This window comes from Buteo buteo, chromosome 15 (assembly GCF_964188355.1).
Source record: "Buteo buteo chromosome 15, bButBut1.hap1.1, whole genome shotgun sequence".
NCBI classification, from domain to species: domain Eukaryota; kingdom Metazoa; phylum Chordata; class Aves; order Accipitriformes; family Accipitridae; genus Buteo; species Buteo buteo.
In genome coordinates, this window is record NC_134185.1 from 26158594 (window position 1) to 26179804 (window position 21211).

Consider the following 21211-nt stretch of genomic DNA (forward strand, 5'->3'; position numbering starts at 1 on the left):
CCACCCCATGGGCACGCTCAGCAGGTCTGCGAGGGCCACACTACCCCCATTTCCCACGCTTGTGCTGCAGAACCACTCAAGGAGGGCTTGCAGCGTGCTTTGAGGGTGAAACACCCCTTAGGAAAGACACCTCGCCGTCAGGCCCGGCTGCCTCTGCGTGGTTCAGATGTGTCCCCCCGTTCCGAACGCCGGCGAGAAGACCAAAGCGCGGGGCTGGACGCGGAGGGGGGGGGGGGGGGGGGGGGAGCTGTTCCTGAGACGAAAGAGCCGGCAGACCGTGCAGCCTCGCCGCCCGGCCGGAGGAAGGGTTACGCGGCCCGAAGCCAAGCGGAGCCGGGCGAGCCTCTCCTCACACGCCGCCGCCCCGCGCTTCCCGCCGCCAGGGGCCGCGGCCCCGCCCCCCGATCCCGCCCACACCCAAGAGGCGGGGCCTGACCCCAGGCCCCGCCCCCCCGGGCCGTCCCCCGTCCTCCCCGCCCCGTCCCTTCCCTCAGAGCCACGTCATTCGCTCCCCGCGGAAGGAAGTGACGCCGGCCTGCCTGACGGCCAACGGGCGCCCGGCATGTGGCGGGGTGAGAGGTGAAAGATCCGGCGGGGCGGTAGGAAGATGGCTGCGCGGGCGGCGGTTGCCGGGCGGGGGACGCGGACTCAGTGAGGGGATGGCGGCGGCGGCGGCGAGGCGGCAGGCGGCGCGCTGCGGCTGAGGCGCCCCCCCCCCCCCCTTCCCCGGTCTGTCCCCTCCGCGCCGGTCTCGCGCCGCTGCCCCCCCACCCCCACCCCTCCGCGCGCGCTCCCGTCGGTTGAGGCGCCTCGCGGCCCCCCCCCCCCCCACATGAGCGGGGCGGGCGGGCTGGCGTGGCGCGCGCTGCACGCCCTGCTGCGCGCCCTGCTCGGCCTGCAGCGCGCGCTGCTGGCCTGCCTGCGCGGCCGCCGCCCCGCCACCGCCGGCACCGGCACCGGGCCCCGCGCCTGGCTCTGGCGCCGGGCCGCCTCCGCCGCCGCCTCCTGCGCCCTGCTGGCCCCCGCCGCCGCCGGGGCTTTCGCCTTCCGCAAGGCGGGAGGGGTTCGGCGGAGGGCCGGCGGAGCGGCTCAGGGCCGGCAGAGGTGGCGGTCGGACGGGCGGGCCTTGCAGAAGCTGCCGGTGCACATGGGGCTGGTGGTGACCGAGGAGGAGCCGAGCTACGCGGACATGGCCAGCCTGGTGGTGTGGTGCATGGCGGTGGGCATCTCCTATGTCAGCGTCTACGACCACAATGGTGAGGAGCGGGGGGGGGGGGGGGGAATCGTACCGCGGCGGTGCCCCGAGTCCCGGCCCGGGCGGGCAGTGCCCCTCCTGGCAGGCAGGCAGGCAGAGCCTGGGACCGCTGTGCCAGCGGGATGGAGCCAGGGCCCCCTCATTCCTCCCTCTATCCTTTCCTCCTTTCCCCCCTCCCTCCATTCTTCCCTCCTTTCCTCCTTTCTCCCCCCTCCTTCCCTCCTCCCCCCTCTTCCCTCCTTCCTCCGGGGTCTTCCCCAGCCGGCCACCAGCCTCGGCCGTTGGCAGCTCCTTTCCCGTCCCCTGGAGCCCCTTGGCCTCTCTGCAGAGCTCCTGGTGAGCCTGGGGAATGCCCCGAGTGCCCTCCTGCCCTAAGCTCCCGTGTCGTCGGGTGACCCGATCATGCCCCCTCGCTGGAGGGGGAGGATGGTGGAGCCTTTCTAGAGCCTTGTCCCCAGCCCTGGGCTGATGGGAACTGGTGGCATCCGAGAGCTGTGACCGTGTAGGGTACAGGCTCTTAGTTTAGAAGAGCTTTAGGCTATCTGCTCTTATGAGCTCTGTTTATGAACCCTGTCTGAGCTTCTACAAGTGGGTGAATGAGAGTAGCTGTCTGTTTTCCTGTACTGTCTTTCATGAGATGAGACAGGATGGAAGGGTAGTCAAACATGAACATGTGCGTCCTGTGTGCTGTCTGTATTGTGAAATTAGATTACACGGTCTACCTTCAGTATAAGGACTGGTGCTACTTGATGTTTGAGTCAAGTCCGAGCCAGTGTTTGTGAAAACTCTGGTGTTTTTTCTTATCCACTATGTGACTTTATTCTTTACTGGGTCTCAGGTGTAAGACTGTTGAACTCTTGCTCTTGCAGATACATTGATTCCACCTCACTAGCTTAAAGATAAGCTTAGGGTTTGGATTTAATATTCCGTGGAATAATCATGGAACAAATCTCTCTTCCTCATACCTGTCCTTTCCTACTGAGGAGATGAAACCATCTGTATTCAAGATATTCTTAGGTGAAGCTTTCTACCCAGCTGTTGAGAGATGATCTCTAACTGAGACTAGACAAGCTATCAACTCAGAAGGGCTAATACTACATGAGGTGGACGGTGCCCTGTTTCTGTCCTCTCCAGAGGTGAAAGCTTTGTGCTGAAGATCCCTGTGCTCTTGATGTCAATGGTGAGACTGTAGAAGACCAGTGTATAACTGTAGGTTTGACCCACTTCTGATGGCTGTCTAGAGAGGTCATGCAAATCAGATTAATTCTGTATATGTATGCCAGGTTAGAGGTACAGTCTGTAATAGTTGTCGTCTAGTGCTCTTTCAGGAAAAACTCAACATTGCATCCCACGTAAGTGGAATCTATTGTCATCAAGTGTGCAAAAGCATCTGAGGTACCCAGGCCTTTCCCTGAGCATAGGCATTTGATTTTATTTTTTTTTTTTTTTATCTTAAAACCATTGCCATCAAAAGTTCTGTTTCATGTCTGGTCCTTCATATGTGATACAAGACTCAAATGGCTTGACTTTCACTAAATTCTCTAAGATCTTTTTAAGAAGCTGGGCTTAATACCAGTTACTTAGCAGTTTAAACTGGCCGTCTGTGCAGGGCTGTTGTGGAACTTGGTTATGTTGTGTTTCAGTGGGACAAGACTTCCTCATTTGAAAGTCAAGGAATGGTATAAAATATTTGCATAACATCTCAAGGACACAGAAGACAGCACCTTCTGAAGAGCCATTTATGTGTTGATATTTTTTGCTCTCAGCTTGGAAAGCATTCTAACAGCTTAAATGCTGCAGAACAAACATTGGTACCAAACAAGAGTGAGTTTCCCTTATGGCCTGAAGAGAGACATTTTATTGTGCAGGATCTCTAATTTCTGTCAAACCTCAAATAAGCTGTCTGCAGCATTGCCTAATACGTGATGTATGTATGCTTAGTTCCTTTTTGGATCCCTGCATTGCGCTGCACAGATTATATGTATGAGAACTGAATTGAGGAACAGATCCAGCTGAGAGTCATATTTCTTGGTGGTCTTGGTTTTCAGCTGGCTCACTGTGCAACCATTCAGCACTGAGGAGGGAGAAGGCACCAGCCAATGCTTAGGTAGCCGCTGTCGCTGAGATCCTGTCTGACAGGGAGGAGCTGGTGCTGTCGTAGTGTCTGATGCCTTCATTGTGGAGAAGCTACTTCTGCTTCTCTAGCACACGTGTTGAGATTCAGTCAGATCTAAGACTGACTATTACAAGACTGTAAATATAATGACCAGAAATGACAAGGTTATGTCCTCTGAAGAGCTGAAATAACCTTGGAGAACAATTGTCTTTGTTAGCAGTTCAGAAAAAAAATGTATCTTGGAGATTATTTGCTGCTGGTTCTGTGTGTTGTTACATTAATGCTAAAGTTGCATGTTAAAACGTTTTGTTAACACCTTTGAAACCTGAAAATACAGCTATGTATTACAGCTTGTTGGAACATAACTGAAGAAGGCAAGACAATGCAGAGCAACTCAAATGTTATAAACCAGTGGCCTTTGAACTTTCAGAGTTGATGAAAATAGCCTGCCATTACATGTGCATGTTCTTCACGGATGTTCAGTGGGTTTTCTGGGATAGCAGCCACAACTGCTTTTTGCACAGCATCTTGTCAGCTGAGCCTTTTAAACTGGTTTTAGAGAGTGAGCCAGTAGCCACACGTATGGCTTGAGTATATGCTTACTTCTAGTAATAGCAGATATGTTGCCTTTCTTTTGGTGCTAAGCTCCTTATGATGTCCAGATTGAGCATACAGCATTTCCAGATAGACTTGTTGTTAAGTAGGATGTTGCAGTTGTTGCTAAATCCAGTTCTGAATAATAGCGATGTCTGGAAGCCTCAGCGGTAACACTAGTATAGTGAAGGTGAATAAAGTCAGGTATAGCTTGCTCTTATCAGTAGCAGAGGGTGAACCTTAATTATGCTGTGTGCTTGTTTTCATCTTCTCACATGGTGAGACTTACTCTTAGTCTGCTGAGCTGCTTCAGTAAGGTTCTGTGTTCGTACAATTGTACCACCTATTGACTTACCAAAGATATGTTTTCCCCAGTGATGTTGGCTGTGGTGAGGAAGGAAATACAACGACAAGTGCTCTGAATCTGTGTTAGATGTAGTGAGGGGCACTTAGTTTCCTTTTCCTTCATTGCATATTTGTAGTACTGAGATTCTTCTCGTTGCAACAGGAAACTTTGATTACAAGAGTGTTTTTTTCCATGGTTGCGTTTTCTGGAAGAAATAGTGTGTCAGTTTCCTGTAGAAGGCTTAAATTAAAAATGTGTCCTTAATTGCCCCTTCTATAGGAAGAGAGGGAAGCATGAGGTTCTTTAAAGAAGTGCCAGATAAGCTGTTTATTTGTTTATGGTAATGAATTTCTATATTTTCAACAAAATGACTAAATGGAAGGTTGTTTCTGTATTCTTTGGTGTCAAAATAAGTAGCTGCATCCCAGCTGACACTAATATATTACAGCAGCTGCACCAGTAACTGTAAGGGCAACTTGGCTGGAGTTGGGCTGATTCTCATGGGCAATTACAGAACCCAATATATTGCAAATGTATTGGCTAATTCTCGTGGAACCTGATCAGGTACTCGGCTGCCTTCTCTGAATCCATGAAGATCAGTATTCCAGAAGACTGGGGTAAAAAGGTCTTTGCAGAATGCAAGAGGACCATAACATAACTGTCTTGTACTGTAATAAATATATGGTGCTATGACTTGCAGTGCTCAAAACTGAGCCTTTCCCCCCTCCCTGCCCCAGCAGGCTTGGAGGGCTAAGGTGGCATGCTTTTACTGCCTTGGATGTTTAGGGGCCCTTTTCATTCTCCCAATTTTCATTGATACACAGCAGAACAAAGCCATAATAAACTTGATATGCACCTTGGTTATTAAATCCAGATTGACTAACATTTTAGGGTTTTGATCAAGGATTTATTTCTGTGCATTTCTGTACTGCCAATCCTATTACTCGGTAGAAATCCAGCCATGCTGGTCAAGACCTTATCTCTGAGGAAATAATGCAGCCTTCTCACAGTCAGAAGGCAGTGATTATGCAATTATATAGTAGCAATTAAAATACCTTCTGGGGAGCAGAAGCCTTTGACCAATGTTACATACTTCTAACTTTCTTTTAAAGTTACTTTGCCACTCAAGAGAGCTTGCTTGAACGTTACTTCTGTCCATCAGTGAAGCTTTCCTGAAATAGTTTGGAACAAGTCTAGAGCGCATTTTGGGAGCTTGCTGCATCTTGGCATTTGAGTTCTTTGGGCTCCTGAATAGATGCTTCAGGTTGAAGGTTTCTTTAAGCCCGTAGTATGACTGTATTGAGAACTTTGGTTTCTTCGTTGCGGGTTTAGCTTTCCAGTGAACTCCTTTACTTCGAACAATTTTCTTTTAGAAATTCTTTGAAAGGATAGAGTACTGCAGTAAGCAAAAGAAATTATTTCATTAGCCCCAAACGTAGGCTTTTAGTCTCTTCCAAATTACTTGGTAGTTAGCTGATCTGATCAATCCATAAAACTTTCTGGGTGTTCTGTGTGTTTACTTCACTGGGGGAGATAAATATGTTGTGGGTTTGTGTTACTGCAACACTTTTGGGAGGTACCAGTATCACATGGCATCTGCTGTGGATCTTCACCCATGTGAAACTTCACATTCAACACTTGTATTTTGGTGTTTTGTGGTCTGAGGACTCCTCCCAACATTTATTAAAAGGACTAATGCTAATCTGTAGAAGGTAATCTCCTTATAGGTATGGGTAGTACGAAAGTAGTATCTCTTCTTTTGATTGCTGATAAGCTCTTGTTCTTCTGGTACAGAATGTCCCTCCAAGAAAAAACGTGGGAGGAGCGGTCACGTACGAGGTTATAATTTCTAACTGGAATTATTCCCGTGTGGTTAGCTCTAGCTTAAGTGGCTTTAATGTGGGTGAAACTTAAGTGACTTCATCCACTTCCAAACTTGGATTATATTCTGCTCTAGGCTCTTGGAGCAGACAAGCCTAATACATTTTTCTAGCTCTCCATATCCTGTGAGGTCCAGTGTAATGATTCAAACCCTGCTTTCCTCTGTTATCAACCAGCATGATCCAACGTGAGGATGTAGACAGAAGTTGTTCATATGTTAAAACCATTTCTTGCATGTACATTATTTGAATTTGGTTATGATTTGATGTTTCTCAAACTGTTAGTACTTTGATGCTTTAAACGGACTTGTCACCTTATGATTCTTCCCTTGTTGGCACTGGCAGGGAGTGGAAAAAAAGCAGATAACTGAAATGCTGTGGAAATGTATTCTTTCCTAGGCTTAACTTTGGTTAAAGTGTTCCCTTGTAAGCAAGAGCTGACTCGTATCCGGTGTTTTACCAGATTCTGCTGCTTTGAAAAGGAGGGCAAGTGAGAATATTGAACTTTGAGCTGTGACCAAGGCATTAACAGGTGGTGGCCATGGTAGTCTAGCCAGGCAAATGGTTGACACCACCTGCTGTTTCTCTGTGCCACTTGTTTCCCTCCAGTTCACAATTCCTGTCACTTTGGAGCCTTGCTTCTGCTGAACTCACAGCCTCATAATTACAAACTGCATTTGTCAGTCTCTAACCCTAAAATGCTGCAACACCACAGTTGACTAGAAAGGGACATGGCTTGTAACTATTGTAAAAATGAGCAAAAGGCATGTGCCCTGGAAAAGACCCGTGTGATGGAGGACTACTGCAGGAAGCTAAAACGCTTCTGGTTTGCCTCAGCTCTGATGGGAACTGATGATCAATAGCAGGTTTCCAGCTTGTGTTTTAAAAACAAGAATTATCCCTGGAAACAGCTCACAACTTCTCAGTAGTTGGGGGGAAAAAAAAAAGTAAACTGAAGTTTTATATTCTCTTTGCTTTGTGAATTATAGTGCTTAAATATGCATAATTCTTAAAACACTTCACTTGCTGGAATATACACATTTGTCCACCTTGCAAAGACTCCAGAGTTCTGACTGAACAAAAGTGTTTCTGCTTTTCAAAAATGAAAATTGTTTCTAATGAGAAATAATAATGACAATTTCATGTTTGTGTTCCATATTAGAAACAGTAGTAAGGCTGAAATTTTCCCCACTTAACAGCAAACAGCTGTTGTATTGCTAAAATTTATGGGACCTCTTGTCAAATATTAACTTTCTATAATGGTAAAATCATATTATGGACTTGCTTTCAACTTGCGTGGAAGACTGAATGAAATTGGAAGGTAGCATTGAATCAAGACTTGAAGTCTTGCTGCCTAGGAACACTTGAATTTTGTTAGTGAGTTGGTCTACTCATGCACTCTTGTTTACTGCATTTATCATGTATAAACTAGCAACAGCATCTTCCAGAACTAATTTGGATGTATTTTCAAAGTTTTAAAAAATAAACCTTGTAGACAAATAGGTTATTGAGGTACTGTAAAGGAAGGGAGTGTATGTTTGAGCCACAACCACGTAAAATAATTTTTAAAGTCAAGTGTGAATTTGGCCCATGTACATTGCCTCTGGCAGGACTGTATTTGCCATCATATGCATTAGTAAGAAAAAGTCTCTTGTGCCCTGAGTGGGAGACAAGATGCTGAAGGAATAACGTTCCCAAATGCTACTGGCTTTAAATGAAGATTTTGGTTAGTTTGGATCCTCCTGACGGGAGGTCATAGTGAGGTGGGTACTGGTCTCTTTTGTCAGGTGGCTGGAGATAGGATGAGAGGAAATGGCCTCAAGTTGCGGCAGGGGAGGTTTAGATTGGATATTAGGAAAAATTTCTTTACTGAAAGGGTTGTCAGGCACTGGAACAGACTGCTCAGGGAAGTGGTTAAGTCACCATCCCTGGAGGTATTCAAAAAGCATGTAGACAAGGCACTTCAGGACATGGTTTAGTGGGCGTGGTTGACAGTTGGACTCGATGATCGTAGAGGTCTTTTCCAACCTAAATAATTCTATGATATTTACTACCTTCTGATGTGCTTCAGGATCTTCTCTGCAGGAAAACTGCAGGTGTGTCAAGGTTGGTGGATCAGTTGGAATTTAGGTGTGGAGGTCTTTCCGAGAAAGACATACTACCAACTATACAACTACTGTAGCTTCCAGTTTGTGTTAAACTGCTATTCCAAGACCAATGCAGGACTCAGATTTGAACAACTAAGTAGGTGGGTGAGATAAATGAGGAGAGCAGAAGGGGTGTGCTGGTGATATTCAGATAAATCTCAAGAATGTATCTAGCAAGTCTTCAGTATCCACTGTGTGTATTAAGGACCTTCACTTCAGAGCCAGACCAATCTGATGGCCCTTTTTACTGAGCAGTAAACACCTTAGTCTGTTCTCCTACCTGTTATCCTTAATGTCTGCTTTTACTTTAATGCTGGAGTGTGGATTCTTAAATCTGTTCTTCCAATCTTTGACAGGATTAGGCAATAACTTTTAATGAGAAAAGAATTGCTATCATTAGTGTTGGGTGGGGAAGGGGAAGAAGAGAGCAGCTGTCTGTTTCCCAGATTGGGAGCATATCCTAATTGTGCCAACTCTTTTTCTGAATATTGAGCATAGTTTTTTTTCTCATCTCTAAAAGTGAATGGAAGTCAGATGACTTAGAGGTGAGGCACACATAACCTTGTACAGATCTTACTTGAAGATGGTGTGGGATTAGCAGTTGCAGTAGCTGCACTGCTGCTGACCTTAAGTGTAAGGAAGGCAATCGGTGCTAACTCTAGCACAAAACAGACTTATCCAACCAGAGTTGTACCAAACAGTATTATGCAAAGCAGCATTTTCAATTTCTACTGCGTATGAATATATACTAGTAAGCAGGAGCACAAAGTGTAACAATTTAACTTTAGTTTAGACTTAGTGAAAGTATTCTAATGCTTTTCTTTCTATCAAGGTTGCTGCCTTACTGAGATTTGCTTGTCTGTCAGCATGTGAAATCAGTTATAAGCATTGGTAACACTTGTGTAATGAAGTAAAGTTGGTTTTTTTTTTTTCACAGGAAGTATCCAGGATGGGAGGAAAACCAGATGCTTACCACCTATTAAAACCTCTAGTGAAGCCTGTATAAAAATACTAACTCACTAGGCCTAAAGGCTAGCTTATTAGATAAATGGAGTTGTATCACTTCATGTTGCAAACTAACTCTGTAATGTATTATGGTCTTAACCCAATGCTTACACGCTGTTTGACCACTACTGATGTAGAAACTGCTGTTTGTAGCAGTTTCTAATCCCAGAATCAGGTTGAGGTGATGAATCGTGAGCCTGATCGTAAAATTGTATACAAGTTCAGTGTTTCTTCTAAGATTATTGTGTGGGAATTAGAATGGCCAGGAGAAGTGCTTGACACAAAGGATTTCTGAATGAAACTTACACTCTTAGTAACAACCTCTGAATACAATGTGATAAAAACGTTATCAGTTCCTAAGTAAATATGCTTAGCTACACTTTTGCATTGTAAATACTTAAGCTGTAACACTTAATTTTTACTCTGGCTTTTAATTAGAAATAGTTCTGTTGTGTCCCTCTTAAGAGCTAGAATTTGTTTTAGAACAAGAACCCAAGTATGTTTGGTTAAGCATGTTTTTGTAATCTGCACTCAGAATGTGTCTACCATAAACATGTAAGTATAAAAAGACCTTGAGGAGTGCATTAACTCCTTGGAATATACAACTTGTGAAATCCTCTTATTAGGAAATCCATGGCATTGGCCATGGCGTAAGAGTGGACAGTTACTGTGGCCTGATACGCTGATTTAGTCCTCTGGCTCTTGCTTTGTGGTGACTTGCTTTGTTAGCCTGCAGCCTTAGTGGTGTGGCAGTAAGTGGTACCAGACTTAAGCTGCAAATCTACAGCAGCATGGGCATGAAAGAAACTTGGTGTTAATCTGACTTGGTGGCCCTGTGCTGGTGGGGTATTACTATCTCAAAGCTATTGCTGGCATACTAAGGACAATGAACTGGGTCTTAAACTATCCCTTATGCAATTGCAGCTTGCTACTTAAACCAGGCTGAGTGAAAGAGGAACAAAACCACATGAGTTTTCTTTCCAAGGTCACTGAAATTAGTCATGTGCAGTAGCATTTGCTTTGGATTCTTATCATACTTGTGAACTCCAGTTTGAAACCAGCACTGACTACCTGATTCTTTTTTCTTCCTGCCTAGCGTAAGATTTATTTTGTAGCATTCTTTATAGGAGTTGGTTGACATGCAACCTTTTTTTAAAGGTATTTTCAAGAGGAATAATTCAAGATTGATGGATGAAATTTTAAAACAGCAGCAAGAACTCTTAGGACTGGATTGCTCCAAGTACACAGTGGAATTTGCAAATCAAGACAAAGCTGATCAAGGTAAGATGAATTGCAAGGAGGAGTTTGGTATGACTGTAAACACCTGTATGTAAATCATAATGCTGCTTTTACTTAAATGCATTCCTGTGTACAGTGACCTTTTCCTTCATTAAGCGCTGATTATCAGAACACATGCAACTTTCCTGCGCTAGTATTCAACTTTCATTGTGCTTATGTGTTCTTAACTAATAGTGAAGTGTTGTGCTCTCCTTCCCATAGTGATCATTACTCGGTAGCTTGATCTTCAGTTTAGCCTGACTGTTGTGCCATGACCCCTTTAATGCATCAGTGTAGCTCAACTCCCCACTGTTTCACTGAGATGAATTCTTTTGCTGAGAGAGCTGAAAAAGCACTGGAGTAAGCATAAGGGAACTGATGTCAAATTAACAATGTGTGTGCTTCCATCTTTCCAAACTTATACCTCAAAGTGGGGAGGAAGAAGCGAAAGAGCAAAACTGCTGGTTGTCATGGCAATGTATAATGACACCAGGAAGGTAACGTGTGTAAGTTTGGAGAAAAAAAAAAAAAAAATCTGTGGTAGCAGCTTTTGCATGTAGTGGAAGTGGAAAACAGGAGTATGTATCAAAATTAATGTTCCTTATTCGATACTATCTGCTGCAAGTATTCATTTAGGTATGCTAACACGAATGTTGGAAGTCCATTCAAAATATAGTAAATTACAAGTACGTACTTACTAAAGCAGGCCTTTGCCTTAGAGAGATAGGCTGATATACTTAAAGCTCTCCTAACTGCAACTCATAGTATTTAAACAGGTCTCATAAACAAACCAAAAACCAAAACAACCCTTATCACATTACATAGTTCAAAGACTTAAGAATAAGACTACACTTCACAAGCTGTAATATGTTTAGCTCCATTTAAGATGCTGCTGGCTGAGTTTTGCTTCCCCTGCCAGGGCTGATAGGATGGCGAAATCCTTTGTGCCAGTTTTCCAGTAGAAAGTCCAATGTTGTAGCATTAACTTGCCTTATAAGCACCTTAGGCTAAGGTGCTACCATTTACATGGAAACACCCAAGTTTCACATTATTTCTCTTTATTCCTGTGAAGGTTGGAATAACCAGCAGAAGACAGGTTGTTAGTGTCTTAAACTCTAGCATACTTACCCTGATTTAAGTAAGTGCAGCTATTTACATCTAGACCAAATGAACTACTGAAAGACTGCTCTGACTTGCTGACTGAAAGGGCACATTTAAGTCTCAGCAACCTTTTGTGCTGAAATATATGAAAACCAGAGGTGTTTTCTGTTCTCTTTAGAATTTTTCATTCTTACTTAGAAGGCTCCACAGTCAGATCAGACACTTCATACTTTGAACTGAACAAGCTGACATCTATCCAGTTTATAATATTAAACTGCAATTTTTCACTTCTGAGAAGCAAAATGACATGCCTTACATTTATGAATACTGTTAGAGAAATATTCTTTAACATAGGACATACAAAAAATCAAACAATATCAAGGAACAATTATTTTCATTGTGGTGGCTTTGGATAGATGTGAGGTTTTTTTAGATGTTCTTAGGAGTCTTCTGACTGTATTCTGTGGTCCTTTGCAGTCAGGTTCTGCAGTTTTAAGAAATGCTATTTTTAAGTATTAGGTTATAACTATCATAAGTTCTCTATAAGTCTAATGTGTCCACACACTAGTACTTAACCCAGTTACTTCAGGCTGGGTTTAGTACACTGTCTGTAGCCTTCAGCTACCTTGGTAAATTTACCTCTTAAGTACCTTACCAAAACTGACAATGATGCAAGTCGAAGTGCGAGAAGACTCTTACCTCACAACAGTGTAGACAGTAAGATTGTTGTGAAATGTCCTCAAGTCACAGACGTAATTAAAGATTAATGGATGAACTCTGATACCTAGCTTCTCTGTAGCAATCCTAAATCAATATTGTAACTCTTGCATCAATTTTGAAGTGCTACTGAAAGATCCTGTGATTGTACTCAGCATACTTAATCATTGTGTCACATGAATGTCCACAGTAGCTGTTTTAGGGTAGGAATTGGGTCTTTTTTTCCTTTCCCTGAACTGCAAGTCTTTCTGCATTGTTTACCACCCCCCAAGTTACTGTCTAGGCACCTTCCTCTCACTGCTTTGCCTGATAGTGTAAGAACCAATGCAAATTCCCTGGAAGAGTTCTTATTTCAAGACTGACATTAATTCACTTTTCACAAGACTCCTCAAAATATTTGCCTTAAACTCGTGCTTTAGTAATACAGCAAGTCCAGAAGACACTTACCCACTTCTGTAAGAGATGGAAGAGAGAAATCTATGACTAGTTGTATAATATATGAAGTAAACTACAAGTTACTTCCAGTCATACCCTGTGAATGTCTAAAGCACATTCAAAACAACTATATTTCTGTTGCTTTTAAACTATGTTTTGTACTTGCAGTTTTAAATTGCCAATCTGCATTGAAGGTGCTGTCTCCGGAAGATGGAAAAGCAGACATAGTAAAAGCTGCTCAGAACTTTTGTCAGTTGGTAGCACAACAGCAAAGAACATACACAGACCTGGATGTGAATGTGTTAGACAACTTATTAAGTAGTAAGTATGGCATGGTGTATGGGGAGGAGGGGAAAGAGTACTTGATTCATAATGGATTTTGTTTCTAGTATATTTGTTGCTTAGAACATATGCATCTTGATACTTAGTCTATCAGGGTAAGTTACGATTATTGCTTTCAGGCTTCTGCTAAAAATTTCTTACTGGTTTACTCCCTTTTGAGCTTTTTCTTTAAGCAGAAAAAGGAAACCTTAAGCTAAATTGGAGAGTCTCAGCTTTGCAGAGTTTATAATCTCTGTAGGATGTTCTGCAACGACCTTTCTCAAAAAGTACTGCTGGGATTACCTAAAACTAGACTATTGTAACTTAGGTTAACTTGTTGCAAGTTAGCATGCTGCAAACCAGAGTATGGGCAGAGAGTCTTTTCAAGATCTAGTTACAGCAATTAAAGCTGTTACTGCTGCCTAACTACCACCCTGAGTGCAAATGATGGAGCACTTGCTGATATTTTGCTGCTGTATAACCCACACTAGTTTAGTTACCTTCATTACTAATTCATGCAGATTACTGACTGCGCACTGAAGTGCATGGCTACATGCAATAGCTATGAAAAGGGCAGGGCTGCCCTAATCTCGTATGTGGGAGAAGTAGTTTAGAACAAGCCTCCACCTCCCCAGTGGTGCTATGGAGCTATAACAGTTGCTCTGCTTTCCTAGGTGATACATGTAGCTGTAATTAGCTTGGCAGGGTTCAGGTTTCAGATTGCACACTTCAACTTGGATGTCTGCAGGCACATTATTGTGGCTCTTGTTAATTGGACTTCAGAGAGTGATTTTTCTCAAATGGGTGGTCGGCTGAGTTGCTTTGCATATCGACTACCATGGCAGTTTGGACGCTTTAATCTTAATTTCAAACTAAATTCTATTCCTGTTGTCAGCATGCTGCATGATAGCTTCTCACTGTAATGGAATTATTAAATGTATTAAATAAAGCACCTGAAGAAGTAACTTAGACATCTATCCTGTTATATCCCAAAGGCAATTTAAGGAAATGAATAATTGCTTCTTTAAAATAGTCTCTCATTTCCTGTAGAACGGTGATAGTTGATACTACGTATGTATTTTCACCAGTGATGTTTAACTGGAGCTTCTCAAACACTTGTTCACGATCTTCTGTCAATGCATTTAAGTGTCTGGGTATGTTAAAAGTATTAGGTCCAGTCTTACTTGAGCAGACTTATTGTTCAAGTAATGCATGCTAGCTGAGCACAGAAAGAGAAATCTAGACTTTTAGTCTGTCAAAACCGTTAACTTTGAAAACAGACTGTTTAATCTATGTGGCTAATAACTAAGGATGGTATCTGTAACTAGTCCTGCTTATTAATTTGCTTGGGTTTAATGTTTAGGACAGTTGAAGGTGAAGAACTAGTCTTTCATGACTTATTTAGCTTATGAAACTACTCAGTTGTAGGCAAATTTAGTTTCTGTGCATCCTTAATGGAAAGGTATTGAACGTAAACATCTGTGAGTTACAGATCTAAGTTGAGACTGAGTTCTGAAAAGCAATACTTGAGTAGCTATATTTTTAGGGTTTGTATTCATGGTGACTTCTGTAAGATTCTGGTTTTTCACATTTTGATTTAAGTACCTGATAATGTAGTTTTAAACTTTCTGTTCATATTTAGGATGCAGTTATTGAAGTCTAGTCCTAAAATGGTATGGTTCTAGCTTGTTATGTGGCTTTTCTGGTTCTTAATCCAGTCATGCTCTAATTCTTACAGCTTGAGTTTTCTTTGGTGTAAGAGTACTTTCTTCTGAGCAATGCCTCAGCTAACCAGCTTGTTTTCAGAAAAGTAGTTGCCAGCTGCATTATAATATTGTCCCTACTTGCTGTCTGCCTTCCCAGTAAAGAACATGACTATCAATTAAGGCTGTTCAAGTTGCCCTGTAAAATCTGTGTGAGGAAGAGAAGGGTGGTAGTACTGTCAGCTCTACAGATTCCTTCATATTCCTCTTTCAGAACTCCTGACCTAGAAGGGATGTTGCCATACTCCTGTTCCTTGAGTGTCTAAGTCTTTTGGCCTTTTTTTTTTTTGAGTCTGCTCCCAAATCCTTCTATCTTGTGTGTGCTAAACTTGAAGAGTGCTGTAACTCCAGCAGCTCTGAGGGAGCTTCCACCTGTAAAGTATCTGTAGTTTTGATATGTTTAGGTAGAGAAATGGATGCAGAAAGCACAGTACTGTTGTGACAGTAATACAGTGTATGTTTTCATTTTCCTTCAGATAGGAACAAGAAGGAAATATTAGCATTAACTGGGCTCTCTGAAGGTCTTTTCCTGTTTGAAAAGCCATTGCAGTGTTGAAGATCCTGCTGTTGAACTGGCCAGCTGAGGAGTACTCAGCTACTGAATCAGCTGATGAGTAAAACTGTCCACTTCCTCCAGAGTCCCCACTTCTAAGTATTCACTGCTTCCCTGCAAAGCTCTTTCATACTAACATGCTAGCTTCTGAACACATAAATGGCTTTTGCTTTATATATTTTTTTTTCTTAACTTTGAGATAAGATTTGGAGTGTGGCACAAGGCACTCATATCCAAGTACTTCATCCTTCCTTAGAAATGCACAGGCTTGGGAAAATAGCTTCTTTGCCTCTGGTAAAAGGATTACTATTGTTGTGATTCAGTGGGGAGGGATGATGTGAAGTTTTTGAAGTCTCCAGCTTCAGTTTAAAAACCTGGGTGGAGCGAAATCTGATAGGACCTTAGTTTCCTGTTCTGTTATTCCCAAAGTTAAGTTCCTCTACATCTAAACATAAACTTGTAAAAGGCTCTTGACTGGTTTGGGAGTTTTTTTGGTTTGGGGTTTGTTTTGTTGTTGCTGTTAAACAAGTGAGAAAAGAATTGAGGAATAACATCCGAAGTTCAGAGCAAATAGGCAGTATTAAGCTTTATCTGCTAAATGTAGGCATTATGCAGTGTAAGCACCCTTGCAGTTAACTTGTAGAATTAGTGGGTAATGGAAGGGGTAGCAAGAAATAGCATGCAATAATCATGACTAATTGCAGCATTATAGCAAAGCAGGGTTATGACTGCTGGAATGTTTTTCAGATGAGCTAGGTAGGTGCATGAAGAAAGCTTACCTTCCTGGGTCCCCTTGGGCTACTATAGCGGTTTTCACACGTTGCCCTAATCAACTTGCTAGAATTAGCAGGGAAAGCTGGACTAAGACTGTTCATTCTAAGCTTATTGCCTATCTGTCAATTTTAGCCTGGAGTAGCTCAGACATGGCAGAGGTGTATGGAAAAGGGAGACAGTGTCATTTGGCCACTGATTGTCTTCAACCTCAGAAGATCAGTAGGATGCTCTCAGTAGTGGAATGACAGTGACTGGGGTTTTAAGGTATGGGTAGTAAGAATGGGCACCTGGTGACCTGTTTTCCTCACTCATCTAACCAGAAAGATGTCACCTGCAACAGTTTGTCTGAAATTTTGTAGTAAAAGTTTAAATTATCTAGCTCCAGACGGTATTTTTTTTACAACTTGTTTTCTTGATGGTCTGTGATATCAAGTTGTTCTTCAGTGGAACCTCCTTAAGTGTTTGGTTGTTGTTTTTTTTGTGTGTGTGTGTGTGTGTGTTAACAGTCCTTTTATTCTGTTTGACTGCAGTAGGTATGGGTCAGGGTACAGCATGTTCTGTGGTACTAAAATCCAGTTTGCCAAGACAAAACTAGAACAAGTTAGTTTAAACAGCAGTGTTAAGGTTTGCTGTTATTCAAAACAATGTAACTGTTCCTATAACTTCCTTACCAAGTCTTTTGAAAACTACCTGCCATAAAAATAACAGTCCAGCTGGACCTGCAGTGGCTGCCTAAGCTTTTGCTCAGTTGGTCCTGTTCAGGTGGTACAAGACCAGTCTGTCCTCCTGGGCTTTTAATTGTTAACTTGTCCTCAGGAGCTTCACTTCATTTAAAAAAAAATAATGAATTTAATGAAAAGGCAGATGCCTTAGGGTTTAGAATTAAAACAAATGTTCTGGTGAATTTAATGAAAGCTAATTTAACTTGTTCTTACAGGTACAAATGGATTTCCTGATCCTGATTTAGTCTTGAAGTTTGGTCCTGTGGACAGCACACTAGGATTCCTTCCATGGCACATCAGACTGACAGAAATCATGTGAGTTGCCTATAAATGCTGTGAAACAGGTTGGAATAATATCTAACTAAACAAGTCTTTGTGACTTACCTTATGGAAATAGCCATAAGAGTAGATCTGTCTAAACAAAGGTGTCTGGAGATTGATTTGAGGTTATTTAAGAATTGTTAAATGAAGCCTGTCAAACATGGTAACCATTGTTGCTCCTTCAGCCACAATTAGGCAACAGCAGACTTTACTCTTCAGGTTTAAGGAACAACTTCTGTCACCATCTAGTCTCAGTGGTCCAATCCCAGTTCTGATGGTGTTCCTTGTGTGGATTTTGAGTGGCTTACAGGTTTCTAACAGGGAAACTAAGGGTATAAGGGAAATAAGATAGTGTAAGATGATCATGCCTCTGGATTACTTTCCAATTTTGGCAATAACTGCACTGACTAGAGCTGCCGTATTTCTTAAATCTGAGAGCATTTATAGGGCACTTAAATGTCTGGGCAGACCTGTGCTTCTCCAACTTTCTCAGTAATTTGAAGTGCCCTATGTGCTCGAATGAGTAGACTTTGATTTAGAGGGTGACAAGATATTAACAGCTAATTTAATTAGTGGAGCTGAGTGACAATAATGGTGTCGAGAACAACTTTGCAAGGTTACTAAGACAATAGCTTGTTTTAGGTAGTGGTATTCCTGACTGGCCATATGAGTTGTGTGGTGTTTATAAAAGCTTATTTTAACTTTTCTAACTTGCTTTCTCAGTTCTTTGCCTTCCCACCTGAACATCAGCTATGAAGACTTTTTCTCTGCCCTCCATCACTATGCAGCCTGTGAGCAGCGCTGGGGAAAGTGACTTCTGGCTGAGCACATGGAGTCAGGCTTTCTGTGGGAAGGAACTGATGTCTGTTTACAAGCACCTGTGACCCATAAGTCTGGTTCATAGTCCTTTCTTAATTTATCAACGAATTCAATAAAGTGTCTTACCTTTCTAGAGAGTCTGTGTGAATGCCTGAGAATCTATGGGGAGGGGGAAATTCACAGATTACCTTTATGAAAAAGACAGTTATTGCAAGCAAAGCTGTTCAAAGCTGAATTACCCTCACTTTCTTTTCGTCACTTGGACATGAACATGCAAGAATTAAGTCTTGTGAAATCTACAGGACAACATAATTAGGAGTTCCATGCCCTGAAGTTCCTTAAATCCAAGGAAGAACTCTCATGTCAGCTTGTTTCTTTTTAATTCTTCATGGTCAGGCATTTCAGAGCTAATCACTGGTTTATCTTCACATATATTTACTATATAATGTGTGAATTCCAGAGGGCTCAGTTCTGTTAACTGAGACTAGAGACTGCTACTTGGCTGTGATGACTAAGCCAGCAAGAGGTATCAAGTTCTAGAAATACTGAGAAGATTCCATAAAAAGGAATGGAAGCTTCTATGGTAAGTGGATTAGGCAGTCTGTGTAGCACTACCCATCCCCTCTTTTTTTTAAGAGGTAAAATCAAAGTATTCCTACAGCCCTGAGTGAAACTTCTCAGCATCGGGTCAGTTTTCCATAGGGAATAAGCATAAACAGTACTATGTATTGTTTGTATACCTATTTTCCCCATAAACTTCTCACTTAAGGTGACAAGCTGGCTAAGGCTCTGGCATCACTTGCTGAAAAATCTGAAAATGGACTAGGTCCACTTCCATGGCTAATGTGACTTGCTTGTTGTGCTCATGTACCCAGCAGGAGAGTCTGCTTAAGCCTTTTGTTAGGTTTGTTCTGAACTGTGCATTTAGAAGTTTGAATGGGAGTCTGCAGCAGACAAAAGAAGATTAAGCTGCACTACAGTATCTCAAAACTGAGATAACTAAATAGATGTATTGGCTAAATAGTCTTCATCGTGGAATGCCCTAGTCAAGTTACATTCCTATTGTTGGAAGTAATTTGAAATTGAAAGTCTTTATAGCAGCATTTGGACAAAGCAATATCTTTAGAGCTGTATTACTGGAGACAAACATTAATATTGCAGCCTTCTGCCCTGCAGGCTGTAGAATTGGACACTTCATTCTGGAAGTGTTTCCTTCTTTCCTCCCCTCTTCAAAATGAGTCTGGCTTTATCTCCTTCAGGATAGGCATGTCACTAGAAAGGAAACCGACTGCTTTTAAAAGGGAATTGCCAGATTTTAAATGAGTGTCTGCTTCTTTGTGAAACTGTATTTTAACTGTTGTAGCTTGATGTAACGTTATAAAGCAGATTGCATAAACTCTTGACTGCAGGTTTTTGTCATACTAAGATCAGATTGCGGTTACAGGAGAGACCTGTGGTCTACTTTATCTCATAAAAGAGAAGGGGCTGTTTAATCAGTTAACTAATAGTCTTGACATCAAATAATGTTCCATATGAGCTGGAATGCTTAAGAGTACAGTTGGCTGCCTTTTGCAGACTGGTCTCTGATGTTTGCCAGTTACAGTATTGCAGAGAAGATACGGTCGTGCAACGTTTCATGGGTTCTGTCATTGCCTTGAGAAAGTTTTCTCACTGAATGTTAAGTTTTAACTTTTTTGTGGTGAGCGCATAGCCTGTTGGAGGGTATCTTGAGTATTGAACTTTAACTGTAATATGAATTTTGTTTCATTAAAATGTAAAGTTGTGTTTAAGTTACCATATGTGAGTGTTACTGTGTCACTGAAGCAGTTCTGGTGCTGGCAGAAAAGATAGAAAATGGGAAAAGCTTAGTTTAGTCCTCAAAAGTAATCTATTTTTTATATTTGTATCAAACTGCCAAAGAATACTTCTAATACCTGAGCTCCCCTCAGTCCTCAAACTTCTGCATATCTCAACTAAAAAGACATGTTTTATATTGGAGACAGATCTCAAGGTCTAGGATTTGTCTATAGAGGGATGCTTAATGAAACTAAAATGATTAGTTCAGCTGCATTTGATTCAACTTAATCAAATCTCTTCCAATGGCTAGTTTAATTGTGAATTAAGTGTTCCTCCTGGACTTAATGTAGTTGAACTAATCCATGTTATCACTTAGTTGGGATTATTTTACTGTCCCTGTGTGGGCAATCTTCAGTGAGCTGTGCCAAATGCACTGTGCATATCCACAACTTGATCTCTGAATGTATGTCATTGCAGTTAGCACCTCTCCCCAGCTTGTTCCGTGTGAAGGTCTGTGGTATAGCTGTGACATGCTGTATGGCTGTAGTCTCTGGGTACCTGTACATAATGTGTAAAACAAGTTTTTATGATTAGGGAATCAATTTATTGAACTTTATTATTGAAAGTTAAATCTGAATCTGTAAAACAAGAAATCAATAAAAGACTATAATCTTTCTACAGGCTATGGTGATACATGAATACTTTTGCAGGTTTGACTGGCCAGATGTAGCCTTACTCGTATTGCTACATGGCTCTGGGAAAGTAGAGAACTTCAAAGGGCATGCTCTTTTGTGCTCTTCTTCAATTGCTTTCTGTACTGTAAGAACTGGACAAATATTTTTTTATCTACCACTTCCAACTTCTTCGAAGCACTTACGAAAGCATTTGTAGTAAAGCATTTACCTTAAAAATATCTCTTTGATTGTCCTGGGAACTTGCTAAACTTGTTCCTGGCTACTGAAAACCTTGCTGCTTCTCCCTGCTGCCGAGTCCGTCCTGAACCATGAGCTGGGCTGGACCTCCGGCCAGCTCTCTCCTGTGGAGCCGGGTGAAGTGGGGTTGTGGTGTGGAAGAAACCTCCGCGATCCGAGTGATGCCTGGGTGCTGAGCATGACCTCTTTGGGAAGGGGAAGCTAGTGTTCGGGCAAGTTTTGAAAGAGCATTGGGGGTGATGGGGGGTAACAAGCTGACCGTGAGCCAGCCTACAGTGAGGGCCAGCAGTCTCCCAGGTTGCGTTAGGAAGAGTATTGCTAGCAGGTCAAGGGTG

At 42.4% G+C, this 21211-nt stretch overlaps 1 protein-coding gene across 2 annotated transcripts; it reads left to right on the forward strand.

Moving 5' to 3' along the window:
• The first annotated feature begins 591 nt into the window (after positions 1-591).
• Positions 592-18284, forward strand: NUS1 (NUS1 dehydrodolichyl diphosphate synthase subunit). 2 transcript variants are annotated; one of them, XR_012653071.1, is made up of 6 exons: positions 592-1256; positions 10502-10624; positions 13043-13195; positions 15435-15610; positions 17223-17322; positions 18052-18088. XR_012653071.1 is itself a non-coding variant. In XM_075046835.1 (5 exons), exons 1-5 carry the CDS (start codon positions 833-835, stop codon positions 18140-18142), a joined length of 891 nt encoding a protein of 296 aa, XP_074902936.1. In that variant the 5' UTR covers positions 606-832; the 3' UTR covers positions 18143-18284. The 2 variants fall into 2 exon arrangements, 1 of the variants encoding a protein (XP_074902936.1); XM_075046835.1 differs by lacking the exon at positions 15435-15610 and having other exon boundaries at positions 606-1256; positions 18052-18284.
• Positions 18285-21211: the final 2927 nt, after the last annotated feature.